Source organism: Aplidium turbinatum, chromosome 2, assembly GCF_918807975.1.
Source record: "Aplidium turbinatum chromosome 2, kaAplTurb1.1, whole genome shotgun sequence".
NCBI lineage: Eukaryota > Metazoa > Chordata > Ascidiacea > Aplousobranchia > Polyclinidae > Aplidium > Aplidium turbinatum.
Genome location: NC_137473.1, coordinates 19,891,674 through 19,916,425, shown reverse-complemented (window position 1 = coordinate 19,916,425; position 24,752 = coordinate 19,891,674). Strand labels below are relative to the sequence as shown.

The window sequence follows — 24,752 nt, the reverse complement described above, 5'->3', positions numbered from 1 at the left end:
TAAAACCGAAAAAAAATTGATAGAGGTTATCAAAAAGGGGTGCTGCCCTTTTAGGGCACTGCCTGGTCCACAAGATTTGTGACGTGAAAGACAAGGACTATCATACAATGACGAATACAGGAAGCTCAAAAAATGAAATGAAGTCACTTTCTCGCTTACTCGCGGTGATTCTTGTTTTGATATTTGCTTTGTCGTATTGTGACGGAGAAGGGACCCACACAATCGCATATGCGACATGCAATAGTACCGTTGATATGGAAATTGACCAATGCAAACGATGCGTGACAGTGATTCAGAACTCTCTTCATGAAAGTAAGTGCTTCAACAATACTGATTGTTGCTTTTTTACAACATTAGTCTCAAATACAACCAAAATAATCACTATTATCACCAACTGTAACGAGCAAAAAAGCATCGCTTTTTTGGTGTCTGTGGCATGGCTTAATATTTTCAATTCTTGTTGCATTCAATAAGGTTTACAAAGCCGGCGCGAAGGCTTTCAAAATTAAAAAACGCTAAGATTTTTAAATCGTTTTCTGAAAAGCAATATCATGGTGAAATATAAACGCATTTAACCTTAAGCCAATGACATCATCAAACATGTCTAAAAAAAGTTCAGACATTGAACGTTTTTTATTCTGTCAGAACGGCATGACAAAGCAAAAATAAAACTTGGGGTTTGAAGTTTTTATGTCTATTCGCTAAACTAAATGCAATTACCTTTTAATCAGTGCTTTTGATTAGTCAACTTTGACAATGCAGTTGATTAAGGCTTCATGATAATTGATCGATTACGTGAATTTTGAGACTGAGAAGCTTCTTTGAAAGCATCATTCTGGCAGTCTGCATACTTTTAGCCTGCTATAGGCTTTGAAGCACAGATGCAGGTCCAGTCACCGAGTTTGAGAAAGTGAAATATTCGCCTACTGCTTAAGTGTTGTTGTCGATGAATAGTATTCTACAAGATAACGTTGAATGGAAAACTTGAATGGTGTTGCTCAAGCGAACACGCCCTAAGAGTTGATTAGCATTGCTTGATTTTCATAAAGCTTAATCATATAATTCATATTTTCATAAAAGGCATAATTTATAAAAGCTTAATCGTATTCGATTATGGTTGATGTATATTATCCCACGACTAAAACACAACGTTTAGTCTATCAGTTCGGAGTGAGCTTGAGTAACGTATTTCAAGGACATCTCTATATTCAGCCACATCTGGTGGGATGGAATAATTAACAGTCAACAACACTTTAACAATTGGAAACTTCACTTTGTGAAACTCGGTGACCGAGCTTGCGTCAGTGGTTCAAAGCCTTTACAAGCATAGAGACTTCCAGAATGAAACTTTCAAAGAAGTTTTCTCAGAACGCTAAAATATAAAAAACGCTTTATCCGAAGATATTGACCAGCCAATACTGACAGAACTGTTGCCGTAAGAGGTAGCTCTTTTTAACATTAGTACTTTGTTGTCGCATGTTGATAAACGAAAGAGATTTATTGGAAATTGTAGTCCAACTTGGCATGGTTTCTTTATACTCACTCTGTTTTAATGCTATCAGTCACTGACTGCAATCACGACTTATTGCAGATATAGCAGCAAGACTTTTCGAAGTATGATTTCCTTAATTATTTAACAATAGTGAACGTGCTTGAACATCATCACCGTGTTCGAGGATGCTTATTTATTCATTTTTTAAACATGGAGAGCTTTTCCGTGTTGTCTGCGAGTAAACGATTCAATATGACAGGAGTCAGCTGAGTTTTTATTTTACCTCTATTTCTTGCCAAGCTGTAGACCAGGAATTTTCAATATTTTTTGCGTCGCAACCCCCTACGAGCAATTCACGTATAGCCTCGCGACCTCCTATAAAAATATTCAGTAAAAGCATGTTTAATGCAAAATTTAACCAAATTTTATTCTCGACGACACGACGACATCTAGAACAGCAGAACGTCTTGATGCGCTGTGCTAATGCAAACTTCTAAAACCAAAAACGCCTTTTCGTGATGTTGTTACAAATTTTATTACATTTTCTTTATTGCAATCTTTTATAGATTTATTTAAATCAGTTTTAGTGAGATGGTTGGAGTTGCATTTTTTTAACAACTAACTAATGCGTGAAAGGGTTGCTGATAGAACTTTCAACCAAAATAGCCTACACACTGAAATTTTTTAAAGGAATTGGAAACGATACTGATAAATCCACATTTGACATAGGATTCCAAATAACCTTTCTTTTGCTACAGCATGGTTATTGGTTACTGGTTACATTTAGTCTTCACAAAGCAATACAAAAACTAAGTGAAAATAATGTCTGAAAGTTTAAACAATAGTAGCTATAACCTCAGGTCGAGGTATAGTTGATTGCGAAAAAGCACAGCTTTTTATATTTCTGGCAAAAAAAATAATTTAAAACAGGACAGTGAATTTTCAAGCGTCTCGTGACCTCCCGAAAAACGACTTGCGACCCTCACAGGGGTTGAAAACCCCTATAGACCATGAAGCCTAGGTCCTATAGACTATATGATGACTTCCATAATGATGTTTATTAGCTTAAATACATCACAAAATGCTTTGAATTTGTGTCCTGTTTTTCTTTTACACCTTTTCAACCAACAATCTGCATTCACATAAAGTAGCAAGACGATTATTTTAATGAAGCAGCAAGGTGTTTTCAAAATCTAGTGTTTTACCGATTTGCCTGTCTCTTGGCGCTGGCAGAACAAAGCAAGATGATTAGGCCTGATTTGTTTAGTTTTTGACTTTAACAAACGTAACTTTTTTTTAACTTTCAGAACAACTTTTCCTATATATGAATCTGAATCACATTAGGATGCAGAAATCTAAGAGCGGTAAAGATGGAGATGTTAATTGGATATACGATGAAAATGTGGTTTTAAACCCAAAGAATATAACAGTCTCTTTACTTATGTGGAATCCCAGAAAGAATTTAAAGTGAGATTTAAATAGGCAGCATATCTGCATTTGTTGTATCTTGTCGTCTTCATTTAAACTTATTGGTAACACGATTTTATCTTAAGTTTTTACTTGTTTCTCTTTTTCCACCTCTTCTTGCTTGAAGCATATTTTATGTTTTTTTTTTTTGCCTTGAGAGGAGGTTCTATATAGCCTACTGTGTTGGGTAGCCTGATACAAACTCATCATAACTAACTACGTCACGATTAGGTTTTGTTCATTTGTATCAAAGAAATCACAAGAATAGCCTAATAATGTGTTATTGTACAGTTACGATGAGTGGTTGAGAAAATATTAATCCAACCTCTCATACTTGGAGATTTTGATTTATTGCTGATACAATCCCAAAAGATTACAGTTCCATTTTTTGGCTTGTACCGTAGTTGAAACGTTTCAGTTTGTGGACTGTTTTATCTCTTGATTACTGCTGAATGCAGGGGCGTTGACAGGGGGGTCTGGGTGGTACTTTTGGAACCGGGCCCGGAATAAGTAAGGGGCCCGGATTTAAAAGATTCCCCGCGACTTCAAACATTATCAAGATCTTAATATAATCAGATCTAAAAGAATTGCCATCAGAGGTTAAAACAGCCACTTCAGCCATCAGATGGTAAAGTACCGGGTCCCCTTCCGGGTACTGGGCACACTTCAGCTCTCTGGTGGTAAAATAGCCACTTCAGCCACCAAACAGTAAAATAAAAATTTAGTTTAGTTTAATGATTTCCCCAACCACGAATATTTGGTGAAATATAACCCGAAACACAAATTTCAAAATAAACAAGCTAATGTTTGTTTAAACTCAAAAACTGAAATGGCACAGGTAAGAAGATTACTAATCCTATTTCTGGACTAAAAATTAGACCAAAACGGCTTTTCAGATTTCAGCTATCATCAAATGTTTGACCTAGGCCCAAAAACCTTTCCCAAATCAAATTGAAAACTTTCTGACTGTCTGCACTAACTTTGCTGTAAATTTTCTTCTGGTGAGCCTAGAACAGGGGTTCCCAACCTTTTTATGTTCTCGTACCACTTAGCCACCACGGATTGTCAACACGTACCACTATTTTCAAAACAACTAATTTGATCCAATATTAAATTATTTGCAAGATGATGAATCTGGATGTAAAGTCAGCGAAAGTAGTAAAATTACCAACAAAACATCACAGAGTCCATTACACCACACAGCACAAATCGCATCAGAATAACAACGAAATAGACACAACTAAACACAAACACGATACAACTAAATTTAATGAGATTTTTGTTTATCTTTCACCAGTTGATCGATGCGTGACATAACTTTGCTAATAGCACATCTGAAGTCATGTCCAGGGGCACTTAGTCGGTTTTGATTTTATGATTTGATGTTCATAAGAATAGAAAATCCCTGCTCGCATTCCCAAGTAGAAGGAAAAATCAGTAGTTGTGGAACAGCGTGGGAAGCTAGCGTTCGGTATGAAGAAGCTATACTAAGCCAGAAGTTTATTGCAGAACATTCTTTGCGTTGTTTTTTTGCTGTCTGATCCTCCTGCATGTCTATCAGTTCCGCTTGTTCCCCTGTACCGACAGGTAGGTCGGCTGGGTCCACTGAGAAAGGATCTGTGATGTATGGGCAGCTTGTGGTATCTGGAAAGTAATGCTGCAATTCAGCAGTTAGCAGCGAGAGGTGCTGGGTAATTTCTCTTGAAAAGTCATCACTCATTTCCATTTCAAGGGCTGACAGAAATTTAAACATACCATAGCGCTTATTTTCCACATTTTTCCTCCATAATTCCACGTTTTGGATAAAAGCTCCCAGTTTTGAAACAAAGTCTACGACAGTGCAGTTTTTCCCTTGAAATGACAGATTTAAATGATTGAAAGCTTCAAATATATCTGACAAATAAGCCAATCTTGCAATGAATTCCTCGTCCTTCAGATCGTTTTGAAATTCATGGTCTTTCTGTTGAAAAAATAAAAGTAATTCATTCCTCATTTCAAAAAAACGCTTAGTTGTATTTCCTCGATAGAGCCAGCGCACTTCTGTGTGATGCGCACTTCTGACTTCTGAGGAGACAAGCGCACTTCTGAGGAGACAAGTATGGTTTGAGCCGAGATCTTCACAAAGAACCAATCGAGTATTTAAAGCTGATGTTTTAACAAAATTTACGATTTTGACTATCCTGTTCAAGCACATTAACAACTTTGCAGGAAGAACCTTTGTGCAAAGAGCAAACCTGTGTATGAAACAGTGAACACTTATGACGCGAGGTGACACAGCTTTGACATGGGCTTGAAATCCAGACTTTCTACCGAGCATAGAGGGAGCCCCATCTGTCGTACATCCGACAGGATTTCCCCAATCCAGTTCATTTTCCTTGAAAAAATTATCCAAAGAGTTGAAAATATCTTTTCCTTTTGATGTAGTGGACACCTCATGATTCAACAATAATTCCGTTTTTACAGCATCGTTCTGTGTAAAGCGGACGTAGACAAGCAATTGGCAGCAGTTTGTGACATCTGTGGATTCATCAAGTTGTAAGGCAAATCCAAACTTCGAATCTCTTACTCCTGCAATCACTTGGTCAGTGATATCAACTGACACTTCCTCGATGCGTCGTTTCACAGTATTGTTAGAAAGCGACACACCATCCAACTTTACCACTGAATCTTCTCCAATCAAATTTCTGACTAATATCTTTGCTGCTGGCAAAACAAGTGACTCCGCAATGACATGAGCTTTTTTGTTTTGGGTCACGAGAAGAGATACTTCATATGATGCCTTCACAATTCCGGCATTATTTCGGTAAAACTGGCCTGTGTGATCCATGCGCTGTCGCTTCACGTTCTCCCCAAGTCGCTCAAAATAACTCTTATGTCGATTCATCTTATCTGAATGATTGGACTCAAGATGCCGCTTAAGCAAACTTGGTTTCAAAGCTGCATTTGAAAGGGTTTTCATACAGATCACGCACTGAGGTAAGCTATCTCCACGATGTTGAATAGCAATGAAGCCATACTTAATATAATCTGCGCTATACTTTCGCTTCGACATTTTCAAATATTTAGACAAAAATGTAATGCTGTTCAGGATTCAGCCACTACACGTCGGAACACCAACATCAGAATAAACGCAATTCTGCAATTGCACAGACCACATTGCATACGTAATAGTTTTGTCACAGACACCATTCACATTGCACACATAATAGTTTCGTCACAGACACCATTAAGTTCGCACAGCAGCATTGTATTAATAGCAATGACAGCAGGGAGCAAGATCGAAAAAAGTAGCTTACTGACTGCAGAGAATTTAGTACGGAAAGAAATAAAAGTGTTGTTCGCATATTTTATAAACTCAAAATTAAATAATTGTTGCAATAGGCCTACTTTATTTGACAATACCACTACTTATCGCATGCAACGGAGAGCTGCTCGCGTACCACCTGAAAAGCTCCCGCGTACCACTAGTGGTACGCGTACCACCGGTTGGGAACCCCTGGCCTAGAATAACCAGTGAAACATCAATGGAATCGGGAAGTAATACGCTGGCGCCATGTGACAAATAAAAGTTCAAAAAGGCAACCACTAAATAAAGATAGTAAGTTTCGCGGTTCGGGAAATTTTAAGATTGCTCAAGATTTGTTAAACAACCATGCTTTTGGCATATCGGGTTTGATCTAGACTCTTAATTTTCTACTTTAATCGGCATGTGTCATCCTCATTTTAACAGCAACCTTAATCTACTAGTACTACCTTAATCTACTTAATCTACTAACCTTAATCCTAATCTACTAGTAGGCTACCAAAAATTTGGACAACATTTTTTAGATGTTCTTATATATTTTACTATTTAAAAAAAATTGATTAGGTAGCCTATACCAAAACACTTTTTTATACTACCCCACCCAACGCGATTAAGATGTAGTTACGTCATCAGGGGTCAAGCTGTTCCTGGGTGTTGCGGGATTCCTTTGACATCAGGTGGTTGTCAAGCCGAGTCGTGCTTTGACGCTCCAGTTTATATGTCGGTGACTTCTCAGTCGTCGATGGTGGTAGGTGCTGAGTCGTTGAATGGTTTGAAATCATGTGAGTATTTGATTTTCATGAGAGATGTCGTCATTGATTAAAGAAATGTGTATTATTAGCAGAAAAGTAATGTTTTGCAGCTAAGGTCTATTTGGAAAAGTTTTGCATTTACTTTTGCAACATGTCATTCAAAGCATCGAACAGTGTTTGAAATTTGTTCATTGTACATAACATATTAAAACAAATTATTGTCATTCAATCCATTCAAACCAATTCTTTGAATAGTGTGCCTATTTCGCCAAGTCAAGTCAAGTCAAGTCAATTTATTTGTTTTAACAGCGCCATATATTAACAAACAATCAGAGTAAATGGAATTGTCAAAACAATGCATTATACAACTGTTGGTTAGATTATGGCGCAATCAGGATGGTAGCGAAAGACCATAAGCAGTCATCTAGTCAGCCACCACGCCAAGTTGATCCTTGTAGACCTATAGGCCTACTAAGCTTTCGCTGTTTAATTTTAATTCCTTTTAGTTTGCAGAGTCACTTTTATCTTCCCTGTAGAACAGAAATATGTAGCCTACAAAGTTTAATTGATTATTTCAATGAAAACTTTATGTTATCATTAGTATGTGTGCACTTAGGTATAGGCTATTATACTATCGTATCTGTATAATGCACCTGTACCTCATCAAGGTCAAACCAAGACTGTTTATTGTGTATCTTGTATCTTAAGAAATTCAAAGCTCCTGACTTCGACACCTATCATAGGCTACCCACCCGATGCACGTACCCTATATTGGAAAAAAATAATAAGAAAACCAACACTGTCATAATAAACATCGTTCAGTCCTAGTGATACTCACCACACTGTTCAAGATTTTTACAAGCAACTTTCCCAGATAGCTGACTAGCTGGTAGGCCTATGTTTACAGTTATACTGAAATCTCCAAGATTCTTTTGAAAATGGCCCATTCTTGTCACACAGCCGATGCAGGGCCTGATTAAGGCTCACGGGGGCCCGAGGCACAGCTAAGTTTAGGGGCCCCTGTTGGTAATCGCTTTCAAAATTCAAAGCAATGCCATGTAGTCTCTGCGAATGATGAAATATGGGCTAAAATATAGTTCAAGCAAAACTATAACTTCATAAATGTTATTTTAGCCAATTTACCTACAACTTTCTAACAGTATGAACACTTTTATACTTATTACAAAAATTATTGGATGAAAAATCTCTGAAAAATCTGATGAAAAAACAGATTGGCAATTGAGCTCATTTCAATTTCATACAGGAAACACTAGCAAAATATAGGCTACATTTGAATTTGAACTAGCAGATTTTATTAATGGTTCCTTGAAACTAGTGCTGTGTTAAACCCTTTGTGGGCCCCGGGGCCAGAATAATTTTGGGCCCTCTATCGTCAAGCAGACCTATAACATTGTGTATATTTTCACTGCATCGACATGGAAATGTGGTTCATTTCAATAGACTTTCTCACCAGTTTAGAAAACAACACAAGTGTAAGTAACCGCAAACACAGGTCTATCATTTCTTAGCTACATCTTTGCTCGGAATGAAAGCCAAAAGTGTTAACAATTTCTAATAAAAAAAATACTAGGGAGCTGGTAGGCTATACAAGCCCTCCCCCCCACCCTTGGCAACTCATGATAAAGAGGAATTGACCAAAACATGTGGATTGAAGTGTGTGAACAGTAAAGCAAAGGTAAAGTAGTTTCACCCTATATGTTTGGTTGAGTCCTGTCTTTGTCATGAGTTGCCAAGGGGGGTGGGGGGAGACTTGTATACCCACTCCAATACTGGCAATGGAACATTATCGGTCACGACGCGGTCATACCATCGTATCACACAAAATTTTGACTGTTTTAACTTTGCCCTGCTTTGCCGCCCGGTACCGCGCAGATAAAATCTGAGGATAAAACCAAAACTGTAGAAATTATTAATTTCCATTCAGATTTGGCCATCTGGTGACATTATTGTTTTTCACAATTTTTATGTTTTATCTGGCAACATTACTTGTTCTGTCAACCAAGGTGAAAACATTGTGATTGTACGGAATTTATAAACTAAAGCAGTGTGAAGCGTTTTGAGGATCAGGTGTTCAATTATTTTTATTCAACATTATTTCATTCCAAGGCAAAGCTTTCATAATTTTATGTAGGTATTCAAGTTAATTAAAGTTTTTAGGGTATGGTAGCCTAGGTTAGTGGCATGAATAAACAGGTCCCTTGTGTTAAGAATGATTTTTGTTTTGTACTGTACAACATGTGATATGCCAGGCTTATAAGGTATTTGACGATAAGAGCAATTTCATGTGCAATTGTGCATATATTCAGGAAAAGTAAATACAGAAGAACGTTTCTGCTAAAAGTACAGTCCTGACAGGTTTTTCCTGCTCGCAACATCACTAGTCAAGGATATTTATAATTATAGTATTGTAAATGTTAACATTGAAATGATAATTAAACTATCTGAAATGCTATTTTGCTTACAGCTAACAATTTTTTAAAACAAAACACTTTTATTGATGAAAATAAATTGAATATGTAAATTCACAAAGGGCCCAACCCCATTTTTTTATTTTACTTTTTGTGCTTTCCGGTTTCTTTCAATGAAAAGAAATTGAATATGTGAATGTGGAAAGTGGGTACATGCAAGATGTGCTAATGTAAAGAGAGCCGCAACAAGATTGGCGAAGTGTTTTGTTTGTGGGAAATGCAGTAAAGGAAGGAATGAAGTGGAAGGCCATGATGATGAGTTCTGCCATGGCATCGAAACAGTGACAGACTTCTGTTATCTGGGTGATCGGATAGATGGAAGTGGTGGATGTGAAGCAGCGGTGACAACAAGGGCAAGATTGGGCTGGGCAAGATTGGGCTGGGCAAAGTTCAGGGAATGTGGGGAAATGTTGTATGGCAGAAAATTTTCACTAAGGATGAAAGGAAAAGTATATCGGAGCTGTGTGCGGCCTGCAATGCTATATGGTAGCGAGACATGGGTATTGAGAGAGAGTGAACTGGCAATCCTGAGAAGAACGGAAAGGTCAATGGTGAGAGCAATGTGTGGGGTGAAAACGAGAAGGGAAAAAAGGACTGAAGAATTGTTGGATATGCTAGAGATGAGAGAGACCATAGACCAAATGGCAAGGGCAAATGGAGTAAGATGGTATGGACATGTGATAAGGAGGGAGGAAGGAAGTTTTCTTAGAAAAGCACTAGATCTAAAGGTGGATGGGAAGAGGAAACGCGGTCGTCCAAGAAGAACGTGGAAACAACAAGTGAAGGATGAATTTAAAAAAATCGGACTGAAGGAGGAAGATGCAAGGGACAGGGTGAAATGGAGAAAAGGGATAAAAACAATTGCTGTGCGGAAACAATCGGCCACCCCCACTAGTGGGGAACAAACCGACGATGGATTATGATGATGATGAATTCAAAAAGGGCCCTCCAGTTGTTTTTTTTTATTTCACTATTTGTGCTTTCCAATTTCTTTCTATGTCTTCTAAATGATACTTAAAAAAAACAGCCAGATTTTTCAAACATATCGGTAAACACATAAAAAATACCCTATCAATTTTTCCATTGATTTTGAAATGGGCCCAACTACAGCAATTGCACTTCAACTTCTCTATAGTTTCTCCACAGAATCCTCACTGAGTGAACTTTATAGGTATGATGCTTACCAGTATGTTTAAGCATATAATCATTATCGAAGTTCACCACAAAAGTAAATGACCAAAATAATTAAAACATTTGTGCCAAAAACACTTTGTGGCAATTGGGCCCTTTTTGAATTCATATATTCAATTGCATCCAACCTGTTATATGTTAAATACATTTCTGCAGATCATGTTACTAACGTTATCGCATTTTAACTTTGTTTTTAGATAGTAATGGTGTTTTTAGAGATGTTTCAGTGTAGTTAGGGCCCAAATTTGTACAATAGGCCCCAAATTTGTATAATAGGCCCCAAATTTGAGATATTTTAGTATAATAAAGGCCTAAATCATCTTCTTAATGGACAAGTACATGCAATAAACTTTAGCAACTCAAAAAACACTTTTCTGAAATGCAAAAATGTATTATTTGTGGGCCCCTTGAGATGGTGGGCCTGGGATCCAGGCCCCCCTTGACACGGCACTGCTTGAAACCTATAAAAGTATTGACGTCTACGGTACTAATGTAAAAAAAATTGGGGGCCCCCAAAACCAGGGGGCCTGAGGCCTGTGCCTCGTGTGCCTCATGGTTAATCGGGCCCTGAGCCGATGTATATTGTTGTGTTATCTTTATGTTGTATTTAAGCTTAACTGACAAGACTTGTTGTTCATAGGCACGAAGAAAAGATCCTCTGCAAGATATTTCAATATCTGTGTGCATAAACCCACGGAATGGACGAGCTTATATAACTGCGAATGTGTAGTTTATGATAGCCTGGAAGGCAGTCTGTTGCCTGGTAACCACAGCACCGAAGTGGAAAGCAACCGAACAGATTTGGGTGTGTGGTACAGCGTAGGCGCCTCAATGGAGCCAATAGAAGCTTGCCAGTTTGAAATGAGCAAGGGTAAGTTCAGGGTGTTGAATGCTTTTGCTTATCATTTATTGAAAGCTTTGCGAGACTGTTGAAGCAGTTTCTGATCATTACGTTGCACTTTCTATGCAGTGACTAATTCACAAGCAACAGCGAAAGAAAGACATTTAACACACTTTGCTACTTGCATGTTAATATCAAGTATTTATGTCATAAAGTGTATGGATTTAGCTTTAATATTCTTTCAAAAATTAATTGTTGTTCATTATCGTTTGTAGCTCAAGTTCTGAAACGAGGAATGCTCATCAACGATTCGTCGTCTATGATGGACACCACTCTCTTCAACCGCAGCGTTTATCAAATGCCTGGTTTTAACTGGACAAACGGTTTCGTTACTGACACATTGTGGGGTCAACGATTCAACTGTACATCGCGGTTGTTCAGTGGGACTGAGATGTTTAACTTGTCGTCCACGACCGCCAACAATGAAACATTCACGTGCCTGATGCCATGGCCCAACGGAACCACTAAGTATCGGCCTTACAGCAGACATGTCAAGTGCATGCCTCACAATCGTAAGTTTATTTTCGCAAAATTCCGCAGAAATACTAAATTGCTATAATGTGAACTAAGTATGGTAATTGTTAACGCCCTTGATCAAATGGCAATGCATCATAAATACAAACGTGGTACACGGCGATAACCTCCAAAATTTGTTTCAATGTCCTTGTTTCAATGTCCTTAGATTTGGATCAACGCTTAAGATAATTTGCTTGGTAATGTCTTTAGGGTAAACTTTCTTGTCACAGACTCATCCTACTAAGAAATATGTTGAAAAGGTTTTCATAAGTGACCACTTTGTTCTTTGAAATTACACTTTTACTGTTATAAGCACAACAATTACTCGTAAAGCAATATTGCAAATGATCATATTGCACATACACTACTTTCAAAAGTATAAAATAAGGTCAAATGGTCTTGATAACTTATCAAGCTCATAATATGGGCTAAACGTCAATTTGTAAATGCAAAACACTGGTATGCTATAGTAAATAAAAGTTGCTTAATCTTTATTTGGTTTACTGTGAGGTGTGCTTACTTTCACATCGGTTTGTGCTACACGACTTGCTCTCGACTTGTTAATGGTTTTTAATAAATGTATTAAAAGTTTTAAATTTACCTCTTTGTTCAATTTAGCTAACGAGTTGGTAAGCTACTTGTCTGCCAGATGAATTCTTGAGATAAACTCATCACAGCCAAAAAACATTACATGATAAAATATTTTCGCTTTGCTTTGGTTTCAAGTTACTGTCTATTTTAATATAATATATCGTGTTTAACACAAATCGCATGAGTTGCATTTTGATGGAAGCTTATTTAAAAAGCGAGACCTTTTATTGCAAACCTCATATGGCTAGGTGTAGGTCGCACATTTAAAATTTGCATTTACATACAACACTGATGATTGCGGATTGCAAATACTTGTCAAGCATTTGCCACATTTTTCACTACTGAGACATAATTAATAACTAATCATAATTGGTTAGCTTTCATACCAAGAAGAATTTCCATCCAGTGTTTCTGGCTGATGAACAATCGCTGCCAGCCAGATCCAATCAATCTTGGTTTCAAATTCTGATATTAAAAAAGTTGAAATGTTCTTGCTGTTAAACAAACTATCTTAACCAAATACATTATTAGAAATTTGCACATTAACTTTTAAATTTAAACATTCAAATCATAACAAAAGATATGTAAAGTATTGGACTACTCTATACAACTATAGTAGTTTGCAGGCTTAACAAATTAAACAACAGAGTTTATCTAAAAAAATGATCAGTTGTGCAAATGTATTTGAAAGATATTTTTGCAATGTACCTGACGTTCGTTTTGTTGAATTTATCTCTTTGTTGTCGACAGCAAAGCCCGAATCACAAGTCTACAAAATGCCCCCTCAGCAAAGTCCGATTGTGTCAGCTATGGTTGTCATCATACCTGTGTGCGGGGTGGTGGCTCTTTTACTGCTTGTCTGTCTGCTGGGCTTCCACTGGCGGAAGAAAGTGAAGAAATTCCTGAAGGAAACAAAATCGGTTCCAGATGAACTGGTGGGATAAACTGTCATATTCTTTCATGATAAAGAACACGCATTAATTTTAGAAAAAACAAGTTTAAAATACAATAAATTGAGTTTTGCTTTTAGCACCACAATCGTTGTTTACTTCACAAATGTAGATACAAACGACCACTTTTAGCTTGATGCTGCGGGTTCACTGTGGTATTAGCGGTTTGCGCTAGCTTTCGGAACACAGCTCCACTAGTCATGTGGTATGACGAGTCTAATCGTCATAGCACATGACATGAGGAACAGTGTTCCGAAAGCTAGCGCAAACCGCTAATACCACAGTGAACCCGTGGCATCAGGTTAAAATAGGCCGTTTGTAGGTTATCTACATTTGGAAAGTAAAGTTTACATGGATTGATAAAATTTTGTGTAAGGTCAAGAGCGCGCTCTTCAATAGTGCGATAGAATTATTAACTCGTTAATCTCTATTCAGCTTTTATTCGATATTAGATATAAAAGCGTGATAATTTTGATAGATGCAATATAGAGTAAGACAACTTTGAACCACAGATTATCACAGAAGATTTGTGTCGTATTGCGATGTATACGAGGTAATCCTGGCTTTGTTATGGTATGAATTCCAGTTGATGTATATCTGCAGAGCGAGAATATTCTGATTCTCTGTGAATGTTAGAACGTTACCATCAATAAGTGTTTCGAATGATTTTTGCTGAAACGGCTTCTGCTTTATTCAAACAAAATCTTGCTAGTGCTATTGGTACAGTATCACGAAATATAACATTCCAAGACATAGTGTCGCATTACTGCTGTAAGACAAATCGTCAACAAAGCAGTGTAAATCATTCGCTTGCAATTAATATGTTGTTGTCAGTTCCTTTCCTGGGTTTCTTTGCTTGGGGAGCTGTTCTTGAAGTGCTACGTTGCACATGGCAAATGTTGACGGATATTTGCTTATCTTGTCGCTTTTTCATTCATAGGTTTGGGAGGTGCTCATATTGGATTGTAGCCATGTTTTAGTTTTGTGATTACACTTCATTGAATGAAACGTTTTATTGAGCTCGACCGACAATTTTTATTTTTTAGTTTTATAAGTTCAACTTTATTTAACATTTGCGTAATGTCGCAAAATATGGTAAATAAAAATTAAATTATTATTCATTTGTTTTTAGTGAGCTCAACAACTCAATGACCAAACTATATTTTTATCATTCGCCAATTGATCACTGCATATGAGAGTGTTGTTTGGAGACATATTTTTGTTCTAGACTTGTTTTCTTTGTTATGCTATTCCAGTCGCCGAAAAAGTTGTGGGGTTGCAATATATGGTTGTTATATTATTCAAAGCACGTTTTCTTGTTATTTGCTGCAAAAGAGTAATCACATTTAATATTTATTCATAACGATTTGTTCGGTGAGTTGTCTGTTGAAACACGAGCTTAAAAGTTATTTAAACTTTTGTTTTGAACATTTGTAAGTTTAAATAATTAGTGAATCTTTAAAGATTATCACACAAGGCCACCGCACATTTTAATATTGGGTTGGAAGATTGTCGTTCTGTTTATTTCAAGTTTTCAGTGAAACCAGATTTTATGAACTTCGAAACGGAACGACACAAAAGTTTTCTCTCAGCAAGAATTTCGAAAAGAAACATGAAAATAAACAACAAAAAGAATTTTCCATCAAATAATTGTGTCGAATAATTTTACCGAGTCAAGTCGGTCGTATCAACAATAAAGTGATTGAGAGAATAGATATCTTTATCCGCTTATCTATCTCATCGACTGTCAAACGAACAAACCAACACGTTACCATGACATAACAAGCAAAAACCAATAAAATACCTTTAAATTGTCAAATCGCCATTTACTTCATCAAAATGAACCATCTATCACTTCCTTGTGACGTCAAAGCACGCAAATCGAACACTGAAAAAGTAATGTTTCTCGCAATATTTCTTGCAGGACAGTGTCATGAAAGACGACCATACAACTTATTTTATGGGAGAAGGAACATTCCTGCAAGAAGAAGAAGAGAAATGTCAAGCTTTTGATAACGAAGAGAGAGAAAGGGTTTGCTGTAAGTGATGCTGCGATGAAACTGTCTATTTTGTAACGGACTGAGAGCACGACATATCCGCAATATTCTAGTTCTTATCTTGTGATTGAGTTTAACAGAGCAAACTTGCATTGCTTTTTGTGTTCTGCTGATTTTATAAGGTCATAGACTTGTGCAAATCTAGGTTTACAGAATTTATATTTTTATCAACGTTGAAGCATTTTTAGAAAAACTGTTGTGGTATGTCTCTTTTTCATTAACCATGCAAAGATAAAAAGTATCATTTACTCACTAAACCACCCATGGATGTGATTGAGAGTCATATTTTATACCAGTAGGCTACTAATGAAAAAAAAATTTTCAATGTTTAATTATGTTATCCAAACTGTTATCATACAAGCATTGAGAGAACTAAATTATTAAAAGAATCAAATTGAGGTGATCCTTCAACAAATTCAATGTTTTAAAGATATGCTTGGTTTAGACCTGTAAAGCTTTAGTTTCTATAATAATTGGCTAAGAAACATCATATATATCAGCGTAAAATAGCTGCTTTATGAATGAAATAAAGTTGTCCTTCCAAAACGGAGAAACAATATGAAAATTATTGTCGAAGGTTAGCTTCCTGACTTGTATGTTAGATCAATTCAATGCAAGTTTGAATAACTTTGATTAGAACTTTAATCTACGAAGTTGTGTTTGAGCTTCATTCCCTTCGTACATTGTCAGATGGAAAAAAAACAAGACTTGGTTTTTCTGCCGCACACCAGCACAACTTACGCCTACACAGTATATGAACAATTTGTGTTGGTAAAAAATAATTTGATTGATGTTAAATTCAGTGTTAAAAATATCAGTAACGGAAGAAAAACGTTTACTAAGTTGGGTTATTAAACAACAGAAAGTCGTGACCAGAATCTATTGAAATAGCCCACCACCATTTCCGCTCTTTTTGTTGCGTAGAAGGTTTTCGTGACCTCACAATGTCTGATCGTGCCACAACTTGTAGTGAGCTGACAGCCTATAGGTGCCCGAGTTAAAATAACATCAGTTTTTAGAAACTCATTATGATTCATTTCATATACTTTGGAAAATATACATAATCGGAAATAAACATCTCATATAATGAAACCAATAAAATTATTTATTAAAGACGAATTCGTTGAAATCAATCATGCGTCATCTGCAAGACTGTATAACCGTCGCTTGAGACGCCCCGGAAAACGTATTTTGATGATTGATCAAGTTTATATTCCTCAGAAGCAAAACTAAACAAACAAAATATTTTTTTTCCTAATTCGAAATGAACGTAGATATCGGCAGAGATTTCATTTCAAACTATTCCTAAAGTAAAAAAGTAAACTCACAAACGTATATGTTCATATCCTGTTCCAGTACAACACTTGATGTTGAATCGGCCAAATTTTCATCTGCTTCGAACATATCAATATAAAAATTGTAAAGAAAGGTGCGTTCTTCACGGCTATCAGCACAAGGCTGAGCACTCACAAGTACAGTGAGCAGTTGCGATTCGCTAACCATAACGGTGTAGCTTCCACGCTTGCCATTTGGACCATCCAATCAATCAAAAATATAAAAAATTTCCATTGTTTTATTTTCTATTTCTATTGTTTCTATTTCGATTATTTCTATTGTTTTCAACAGAATAGCATATGGTTTGTAAAACTACATCTATGACTCTATGAGTGTAAATGTTTGTTATGCTTAAGTGACTAAAACAGATACCCAACGATTTTTTGCAGTAAATGTCTTGATTCAGAAAAACATCAGACTCTTTCTTAACAATTTCAGGTCGAAAACAAGTAAAGAATGAAGAATGCAGCCATCGTTATTTGCTGAAGCATGTCAATGTTTCCCCTGTATTGGCTGACTTGGGATCAAACATCATCAAAGGTTAACCTAGATAATGTTTTAGTTAAAAGTGGTTGATAATTATAATGAATTATTCATTACAAGCCAACCACATTCATTCATAAGCATCAGCCGTATTGCTTACCACTAAAGCTCTTCACCTTACACAATTTATATCACAACCAGCAGTGTTTGTTTCAACAGTAACAAAGCTATTCTCAAACATTATGACCACTTGGAATTTACAAAATTCAACAAAAAGTTATGTTGCTAATAAGCAACTGTTGTTTGGTTTGAATTTTTATCCTCGGACCGACAAAGCCTCTAATTTTGTTCCGTAACTGCTCTGTAAAAACAAATCCCATTTTATCTGATTACCGATCCCATAAAACGTCATGGACTTATTTAAAGGATTAAAAGAAGCCTATATGGAAGCCGAGAAAGTCTTTGTGGAATTGTAAAAGAGTTAAATAAGTTTGATATAGAATTAAGATGTTTTGCAAAATTATTTTATTTAATTTTATTCAGCTGATTCTGATGAAATATTGCAGCTGACTAATGTAGCGTTGCATCAATTTGTGCCAGTCTTATCTGTCCAGATGCAGTCAAAGCAGTCTTGGTTATTCTAATCAAACCACAGCTTTTACTCTGTAATTTAATTTTAAAATTACAACCACCTCTTCTGCTTTTTTTCAATTTTTATTTATTTTACAGCTGCATGTTCACCAGCACACAAAGAAAAAACAATTATAGATGACTCCGGATTGTCTGGTGGCTCAGAATCATCCAGCAGAGTGGGCACAACTCAAGAGGAAAGCGCGCATCAGTTGAATGAAAGGCAGCATATTGTATTTATGTCAAATGGACTGCCAGAGCCAACTTGTCAGGAAGGCAATCAATTTGTTGATAACGATAGTGGTCTTTCCAAAGGAAGTCAAGTATCTTTTCCTTGCAATAATTCTCCCTGCGGCCATTGTAAATGGAGCTCCCATCATGCATTTTGTCATGATGATGTGTTCATGCCATGTTGCAACGAAGTAGAAGACACAATAGATGTCACCCAAACACAAGGAATGTATTGGTCTAAAACTCTGACAACTGACAACATTGTTACAAGCAGGCATTCCCAAGCCAGTGATGAAAGTGGTTGTGAGATGGGTAGTGACCCAGAAGATTGTGTGAGTACGGATAATATCCCTGGAAGCGGAAAACATCCCTTTTTAAAGACGACGTCGAAGGATAGCGGTGTTGTGAGGGATTATCTTCATGTTCTTGAAGACTCTGACAATAAATGCGCAGTTCTTGGCTATCTTCCAAAGACATTCAACAGCAATCAAAATATCATTGAATGCATTTAATACCAACACGTTTGTGTGGTCTAACAACAAATTGTTTACTTTTTACTGATTTTGTGGAATAAGTTGATCATTCACCGCAATTTGTGGACCAAGAGTTTAAAACTGTTTTTGGCAACTAAAGCATTACTGAAATAACACTGAACACTTAATCAGCTACTTTTAACTCGTTCTAGGTTTTTGTGCGTATGTACATTGTACAGTGTATGTAAAATATGGTAGGCTATACTTTCTTTAAATGCACATTGCACAGTATGCAGGTGATTGCAATGTAACTGCTTTCATGGAAACTGCTACTTATAACTTAGTTGGTTCGGTTTAGTCGTTAAAATATGAAAATAGCCTCTTAAATTTGTTGGTTGTTGTCGGTATTTTTGTTGAATTTTTTAAGCATTGTGTAACTTATCTAGGTTTATCTGTCTCAGAAATCAATAAGCCACGTGTACTTTAATCATTAAGGTGTAGAAATGCGTTTTATTATAATTCTCTGGGTGGTACAAATGGCTTTTTTTTCACATTGGCCCCCAAGTTTTTCATTAAGCTTACTGACTTCTCTCAATGATTCGAATTTTTGTTGTAAAATAATCAACTTTTCGTTTAGTTTTATGATTGCATGTTGTCATCTGGACGTCATTCGAAAGCTTATTTTTACACCTGCGTTAAATATTCACAAAAGTTTGAAGAAATGTTTTTTGCAAGTTTTAGTCTTCAATTTCTCTAAGAAGCGGATTAAGGCACTAAATCTAGAGACGGATTCTGTTATTTTAAAGTATAGCGATGTACTGGATATAGTACACAAGCCTTGCCAACGTGTAAACTGGAGGCCTGACTGAAGGCCGATGTATTTACGATTTTAAAATGTAAGCTAAATTCACTTTATATCCCTGAGAATCCAAATTGCCAAAGTGTGATCACTGAATCTCAAATCATTGCAAAACTCCTATTAAAAAAATACAAATCTTTCCCAATTACCAGTGTTGCCAAACCTTTTTTTGGATTTCCAGCACGTGCCAAATCCAGTCCGTTATTTGAATGGTAACAATAGTACAAAAGTAACTCAAAATCACACAAAATATACACAAAGACTACATGTTTTAACGAATACTCAAACTATCTATTTATTATACTAACAATTTTGGCTACTAACAGATCGGCATTCACTCAAAGTTTAAGCTACACTTTATCATAGCCTGTGTATAAGGGCCGCCATACTTTGAAATAGCAAAATTAAAAGATTAAAAATATAGACAAAGGTAGTGTAGCAGTGCACAAGGTAGAGTTATAAAAAAATTATCCTATATATTAATTTCTGTAAAAAAAGAAAGAATTTGATGTACACCTAAAGGTGAAATTCAAAACCATAAATGTTTAAAAGAAGGAGAGAGATTGTTTATTTGCCTTTCAATATTGCAAGATATATACATAATAGGTAAGCAAGAAGCACCAACTATGATTATATTTGAACATTAATTCAAAAATTCTAGTACGTAAATGTATATTTGTTTTTAGAACTTTTAGTTGCTTGACGTAAGGTTTAACGTGTTCGGACAGCATGACTTCAGCAACTTCAAAACTAAGTTCTTCTTTTTATAGAGTATTTCAAAACTGTGAATAGAAACATGCAGTATGTTTGACATACGGTGCTATTAACATCAAAGAACAGAACCATGTACTTAAAAAATTAAAGGCCAAATTTCGATTTTTGTTTTATAGGACAGAAGGACACACTCAGCATACAGTATTAAAAAATTCAAAAAATGTTGATGATGTATATCTATTAAATGCGAGGTGACGAATTTTTATTCAGAACCCTTGACAGTGATGATAGGTTTATAACATTTAATTAATAACATCACCTGTTAATGACATTGCTAAATCATCATTGAAAAAAGTTTAAAACTCTACTATCATTCATTCAGTTTTCGCTCGCAAACTATCAATCTAAGATATAAATGCTAGTTGGAAATGTAAAAATTTCAGGAATCAATACATTAATAATGAAAATATATACTTGTGGTGTGTGATTTTTTAATCAAGTTTATTCTCAATATAACTTAAGACACCTCGTGTTTATAAAAGCAACCAGATTGTAAGACACATCACTATTTCACAAATAACTTATGCTAAAGCTGCAACGTGGCATCAAAAAGTGATTAACTAAACCAGTGGTGCTCAAACTTTTTACCTGATAAAACCCTTATGCTTCCTTGTAATTATACAAGACACCATCAAATTTTAAAACAAGCAAAGGTAAAAAATGACATTATAACGATTATACCAGTCACAAGTAATTATTTTACGGTATTGTCTGCAAAACAATTAAAATGGAAACTCTTTATCAGTAAATTTTGCAAATAGTGTTTCAATTAAACATCAAGTTTGTGTTAATTCATATAACAGCCATATGGCATAAGCTTCTGTCTCCAATCAGCACTGGATAGTACTCCACCCATCAAATTAAGCGTTAAATTTACGCTATATACGATATGGCTAAAGTAAGTTGTTGATTGGTCGTACAAAAGGCTGAAACATGCTGTCAGAAGGTCTGACAATATGCACACACCGGTTATGATGGCAGCTCGCTTTACGATCGGAATGACAGATGAAACATCAAAGCTTTGTCGTAGCATGTTGCGATTGTGCATGTACAACGGGTAGGTAAACGTAAGTAATAATGATAGTTGAAAGACAACCATGCAACTGATAAGAACAATCCATTTTACTTCACCATTGCTGCTTGCTACATATTGACATCCAAACTCATTGGAAGCATTTGGAGGATCAAAGAAGAACAAAGCCAATTCAACAACAAACGATAAAAGTAAAAATACCACAAACAAAACATTAACAACCTTTAAAATCAGAGGAACTCGGTCATTGAACATGAGTGGGTTTGTGTATAGAACTTTATAAACTCTGTACCACAATGCAAAGTAAATCAAGATAATACTACAACCAAACAACACGTTTTGAATGTCGTCCTGGATGGAACAGAACGTGTCTGATGCTTTCCCAATGAGAGGAAGTCCGGTAGCTACGTGAAGAGCTGTAAAGATAGCGGCTATCCAGATAAGCAAGTTTACCACGGAAGCGGCTTGTCTTGCTCGGGTCTCTCTTGTACCTTAAATAGACAAGGTGAACAAATTTATCTCCAATCTGTGATAAAGTTTCATCATATTTTATCTGACAGTTTCTTTTCAAAATGTAACAAGTCAAAGTTAGTGTTGGTAATTGTAAATAAAATTGTAGTTGACAAAACGTCGTTTCGTCTACCACAATTTTATTTATGCTTACAATTACCAACTTTATTCACATTGAACTTAGTCTGATTTGTGTCGATGAATCGATGAAAACACAATAAAAAATATAAAATATGAAGTTATGAGATAAGTTATGTTGACAAACCAAGTTTATGCATTTACGACTTCCTTTCTTCGTAAAACAATTCTTCGTAAATCATTTCTTCGTGTACATCAATTGTTCGTATAATGAATTGTTTGTAAACAGGTGATAGGTCAATTGTTTGTGAACAATTTTTCAGTTGTTATTCAGGGGCGCCGAAAGCGGGGGGCAGGGGGGCATCATGGAGGGACAGGGGGCAATGGTGCCCTTTTAAAGTCATGTAAGCTACTGCACATTTTGCAATCTAACAATTTTTGCTATTCGCTTTTAGCCTAATTATAACACAGGCCAACAAAAAATTTTTGGCACAAATAAAGGTGAGAGTCATTTTAAAGTATTTCATGGCCCCTGATTCCGAAAATGCACTTAGTTTTTTCGAATTGGCTCTAGTTTTCAAGATATTCGACAATGAAAATATTTTTGAAATCGTTAATCAAAAGCTTTCAATCAAAAGCTCAAAATAATATTCACAGCACAAATTCTGCAACACAGTAGGTTACATCATTATGACATAACATGATGTCCTTCTTTGTATACCGGACACTTGTATCATTACTCGATAGTGAGCTGATAGATGAGCGTTATCGCTATATCTTATCTTAAAAGTTTTAAAAAAATTGGCCTTTCAGCAACAAAAGTGCCCTTTTTTCCTAATCCTGCCCCCCAGTCAATAATTGTTTCGGCGCCCCTGTTGTTACACGTGCAGAACATTTCCTTTGAAAATGCTCAAATTTCCAATAAGTAGTTTCTTGCCTTTGTGCGTTAAGTGCACTATAATCTTTGTAATAAAGCTGGCCACCATACAAAGTTTTGGCTTTCCTTTTTTGCTGCCATTCTGAATCAGGGACTCTACACTCTGTGCTCGTCTACAGCACGTCACATCTAGCACATCTCTAGCATATACGCTACCCTAATTAATTGTTCGTAAAGAATTATAACTGTTTTACGAACAATTACTATTACGGTCAATTGCATGTACGAAAAAATGCTTTACGAAGAATCGTGTTACAAAGAATTAATTTTACGAACAATTGTTCTACGAACAATTGTATACGAAAAAAACGTCGGACACCAAAATACCGCACCTCCGCATGCCAGCATTGTCTTGGCCTTGTATCCGTGATAGCTAAGTGAAATAACAATGTAACACAAAATGGGTGTTGTGATGTAACAAAACGTCATTGACAACAACCACATGATTTTAACTTTATGGCCGTTGTAGTTCTGTAATTGCGTCGTGTTAAAAGTTTCATTTGGCGTTGTAGCAATTGGATCTTCCATGCCACCAATGATTTCCATTCGGATAGGGCTTGCCTTATTGATCATGTCCAAATGCCAGGCCTGATCAATCAGATATTTAACACAATTCAAGTTATACGTCACTACAAAGAAAAAGTATCTATTTATATATTTGCTCCCAGCTAATAGGAAGTTGTAGGATTTGATGTTTGCTTTGAATTTTGAACAATAATGAAAAAGAAAAAATGACACAATTATTCAAAATCCATTTCCAGCAGTGAAAACTTCAGCTCACAATTGATTGTTTGATTACGACACTTTTTTCCTCAGACTAAAGAAACTTTTTTGCGAGCATAATCCCACCAGATTCTCATACTTGCAGAACCTGGACAGACGCAGGCACAGTCACAGAGATTGAGAGAGTAGAGTTTCTGCTTGAAGATCAAGTGCTGTTGTCTGTGAAATATTCTATCCATTAGGTGCCGCTAAATGGGAAGCTGTTTTCGAATTGGTTATGCTCACACCTCAAGAGTCGAACAGCGCTGCTTGAACCAATTACCGAAGGAGAAAAAGTGGCGTAACCTATAATGTTAGACCTGCACATTTATTAAATGCATAATGTAGGCTATGATGTTTTATGAAGCCCTAATGCGATAACCATGAATGACATGCAAGATTTTTTCTATTTTTTTTTTAACAAACCAAGTAGCCTACACTAAACGATTAAAAGATTCAATTCAAATAAATTTGAGTTTAAATTAGAATTTGTAAGGTATACCATAAGGTAGTGAGTTTGCCTTGTTGAACCATCAGCATACGAAGCCCAGCAACGTAATTAAATTTAACATTTTTAAGTTTATTACAAGAATAACTTATTTACAAAAGTAAAAAAAAAACTACACAAATAACACACGTTTTCGACATCACAAGACGTTCTCTTCAGGAATAACAGTACTTTTACATCTAAACAAAATACAATGGTTAAATACTATATATTAAATTTATCAATTCATGTCACATCATGTGATCTGTTTGACGCCGTTTGCAGTGACTTTTGAGATTCTAGTGTTTATTGTTGAGTGTTGAGCTAGTCAACACTGTGCAGTTTTTGTTTTTTCCTGTTTCATTTTATTTTTCTACGTATTATATATGATGTTTGATTTGTGTAATAAAGTTTTATTTCCATTAACTTTCATCCTACCTGATGCATTTA

At 35.9% G+C, this 24,752-nt stretch overlaps 2 protein-coding genes across 2 annotated transcripts; one reads left to right on the top strand and one right to left on the bottom strand.

Annotated features, from left to right (window-relative positions):
• LOC145786381 (uncharacterized) lies at positions 1–19,596 on the top strand. Its single transcript, XM_082598028.1, has 9 exons — positions 1–312; positions 2,800–2,959; positions 6,897–7,045; positions 11,336–11,566; positions 11,812–12,108; positions 13,454–13,638; positions 15,578–15,692; positions 17,484–17,585; positions 18,258–19,596. Exons 1-9 carry the CDS (start codon positions 108–110, stop codon positions 18,899–18,901), a joined length of 2,088 nt encoding a protein of 695 aa, XP_082454154.1. The 5' UTR covers positions 1–107; the 3' UTR covers positions 18,902–19,596.
• Positions 19,597–19,907: 311 nt separating this feature from the next.
• LOC145786427 (uncharacterized) lies at positions 19,908–23,676 on the bottom strand. Its single transcript, XM_082598083.1, has 2 exons — positions 23,386–23,676; positions 19,908–22,019 (listed from the first exon to the last, which is right to left on the bottom strand). Exons 1-2 carry the CDS (start codon positions 23,624–23,626, stop codon positions 21,283–21,285), a joined length of 978 nt encoding a protein of 325 aa, XP_082454209.1. The 5' UTR covers positions 23,627–23,676; the 3' UTR covers positions 19,908–21,282.
• Between the last annotated feature and the right edge of the window lie 1,076 nt (positions 23,677–24,752).

Excerpts from the sequence above, each read along its gene's own strand:
- LOC145786381 (XM_082598028.1), top strand. The coding sequence starts at position 108 with ATGACGAATACAGGAAGCTCAAAAAATGAAATGAAGTCACTTTCTCGC. Across the intron at positions 13,639-15,577 it reads AATCGGTTCCAGATGAACTG|GACAGTGTCATGAAAGACGA; the intron begins GTGGGATAAACT and ends TATTTCTTGCAG. Across the intron at positions 15,693-17,483 it reads AGAGAGAGAAAGGGTTTGCT|GTCGAAAACAAGTAAAGAAT; the intron begins GTAAGTGATGCT and ends TAACAATTTCAG.
- LOC145786427 (XM_082598083.1), bottom strand. The coding sequence starts at position 23,626 with ATGATCAATAAGGCAAGCCCTATCCGAATGGAAATCATTGGTGGCATG. Across the intron at positions 22,020-23,385 it reads GACAATGCTGGCATGCGGAG|GTACAAGAGAGACCCGAGCA; the intron begins GTGCGGTATTTT and ends TGTCTATTTAAG.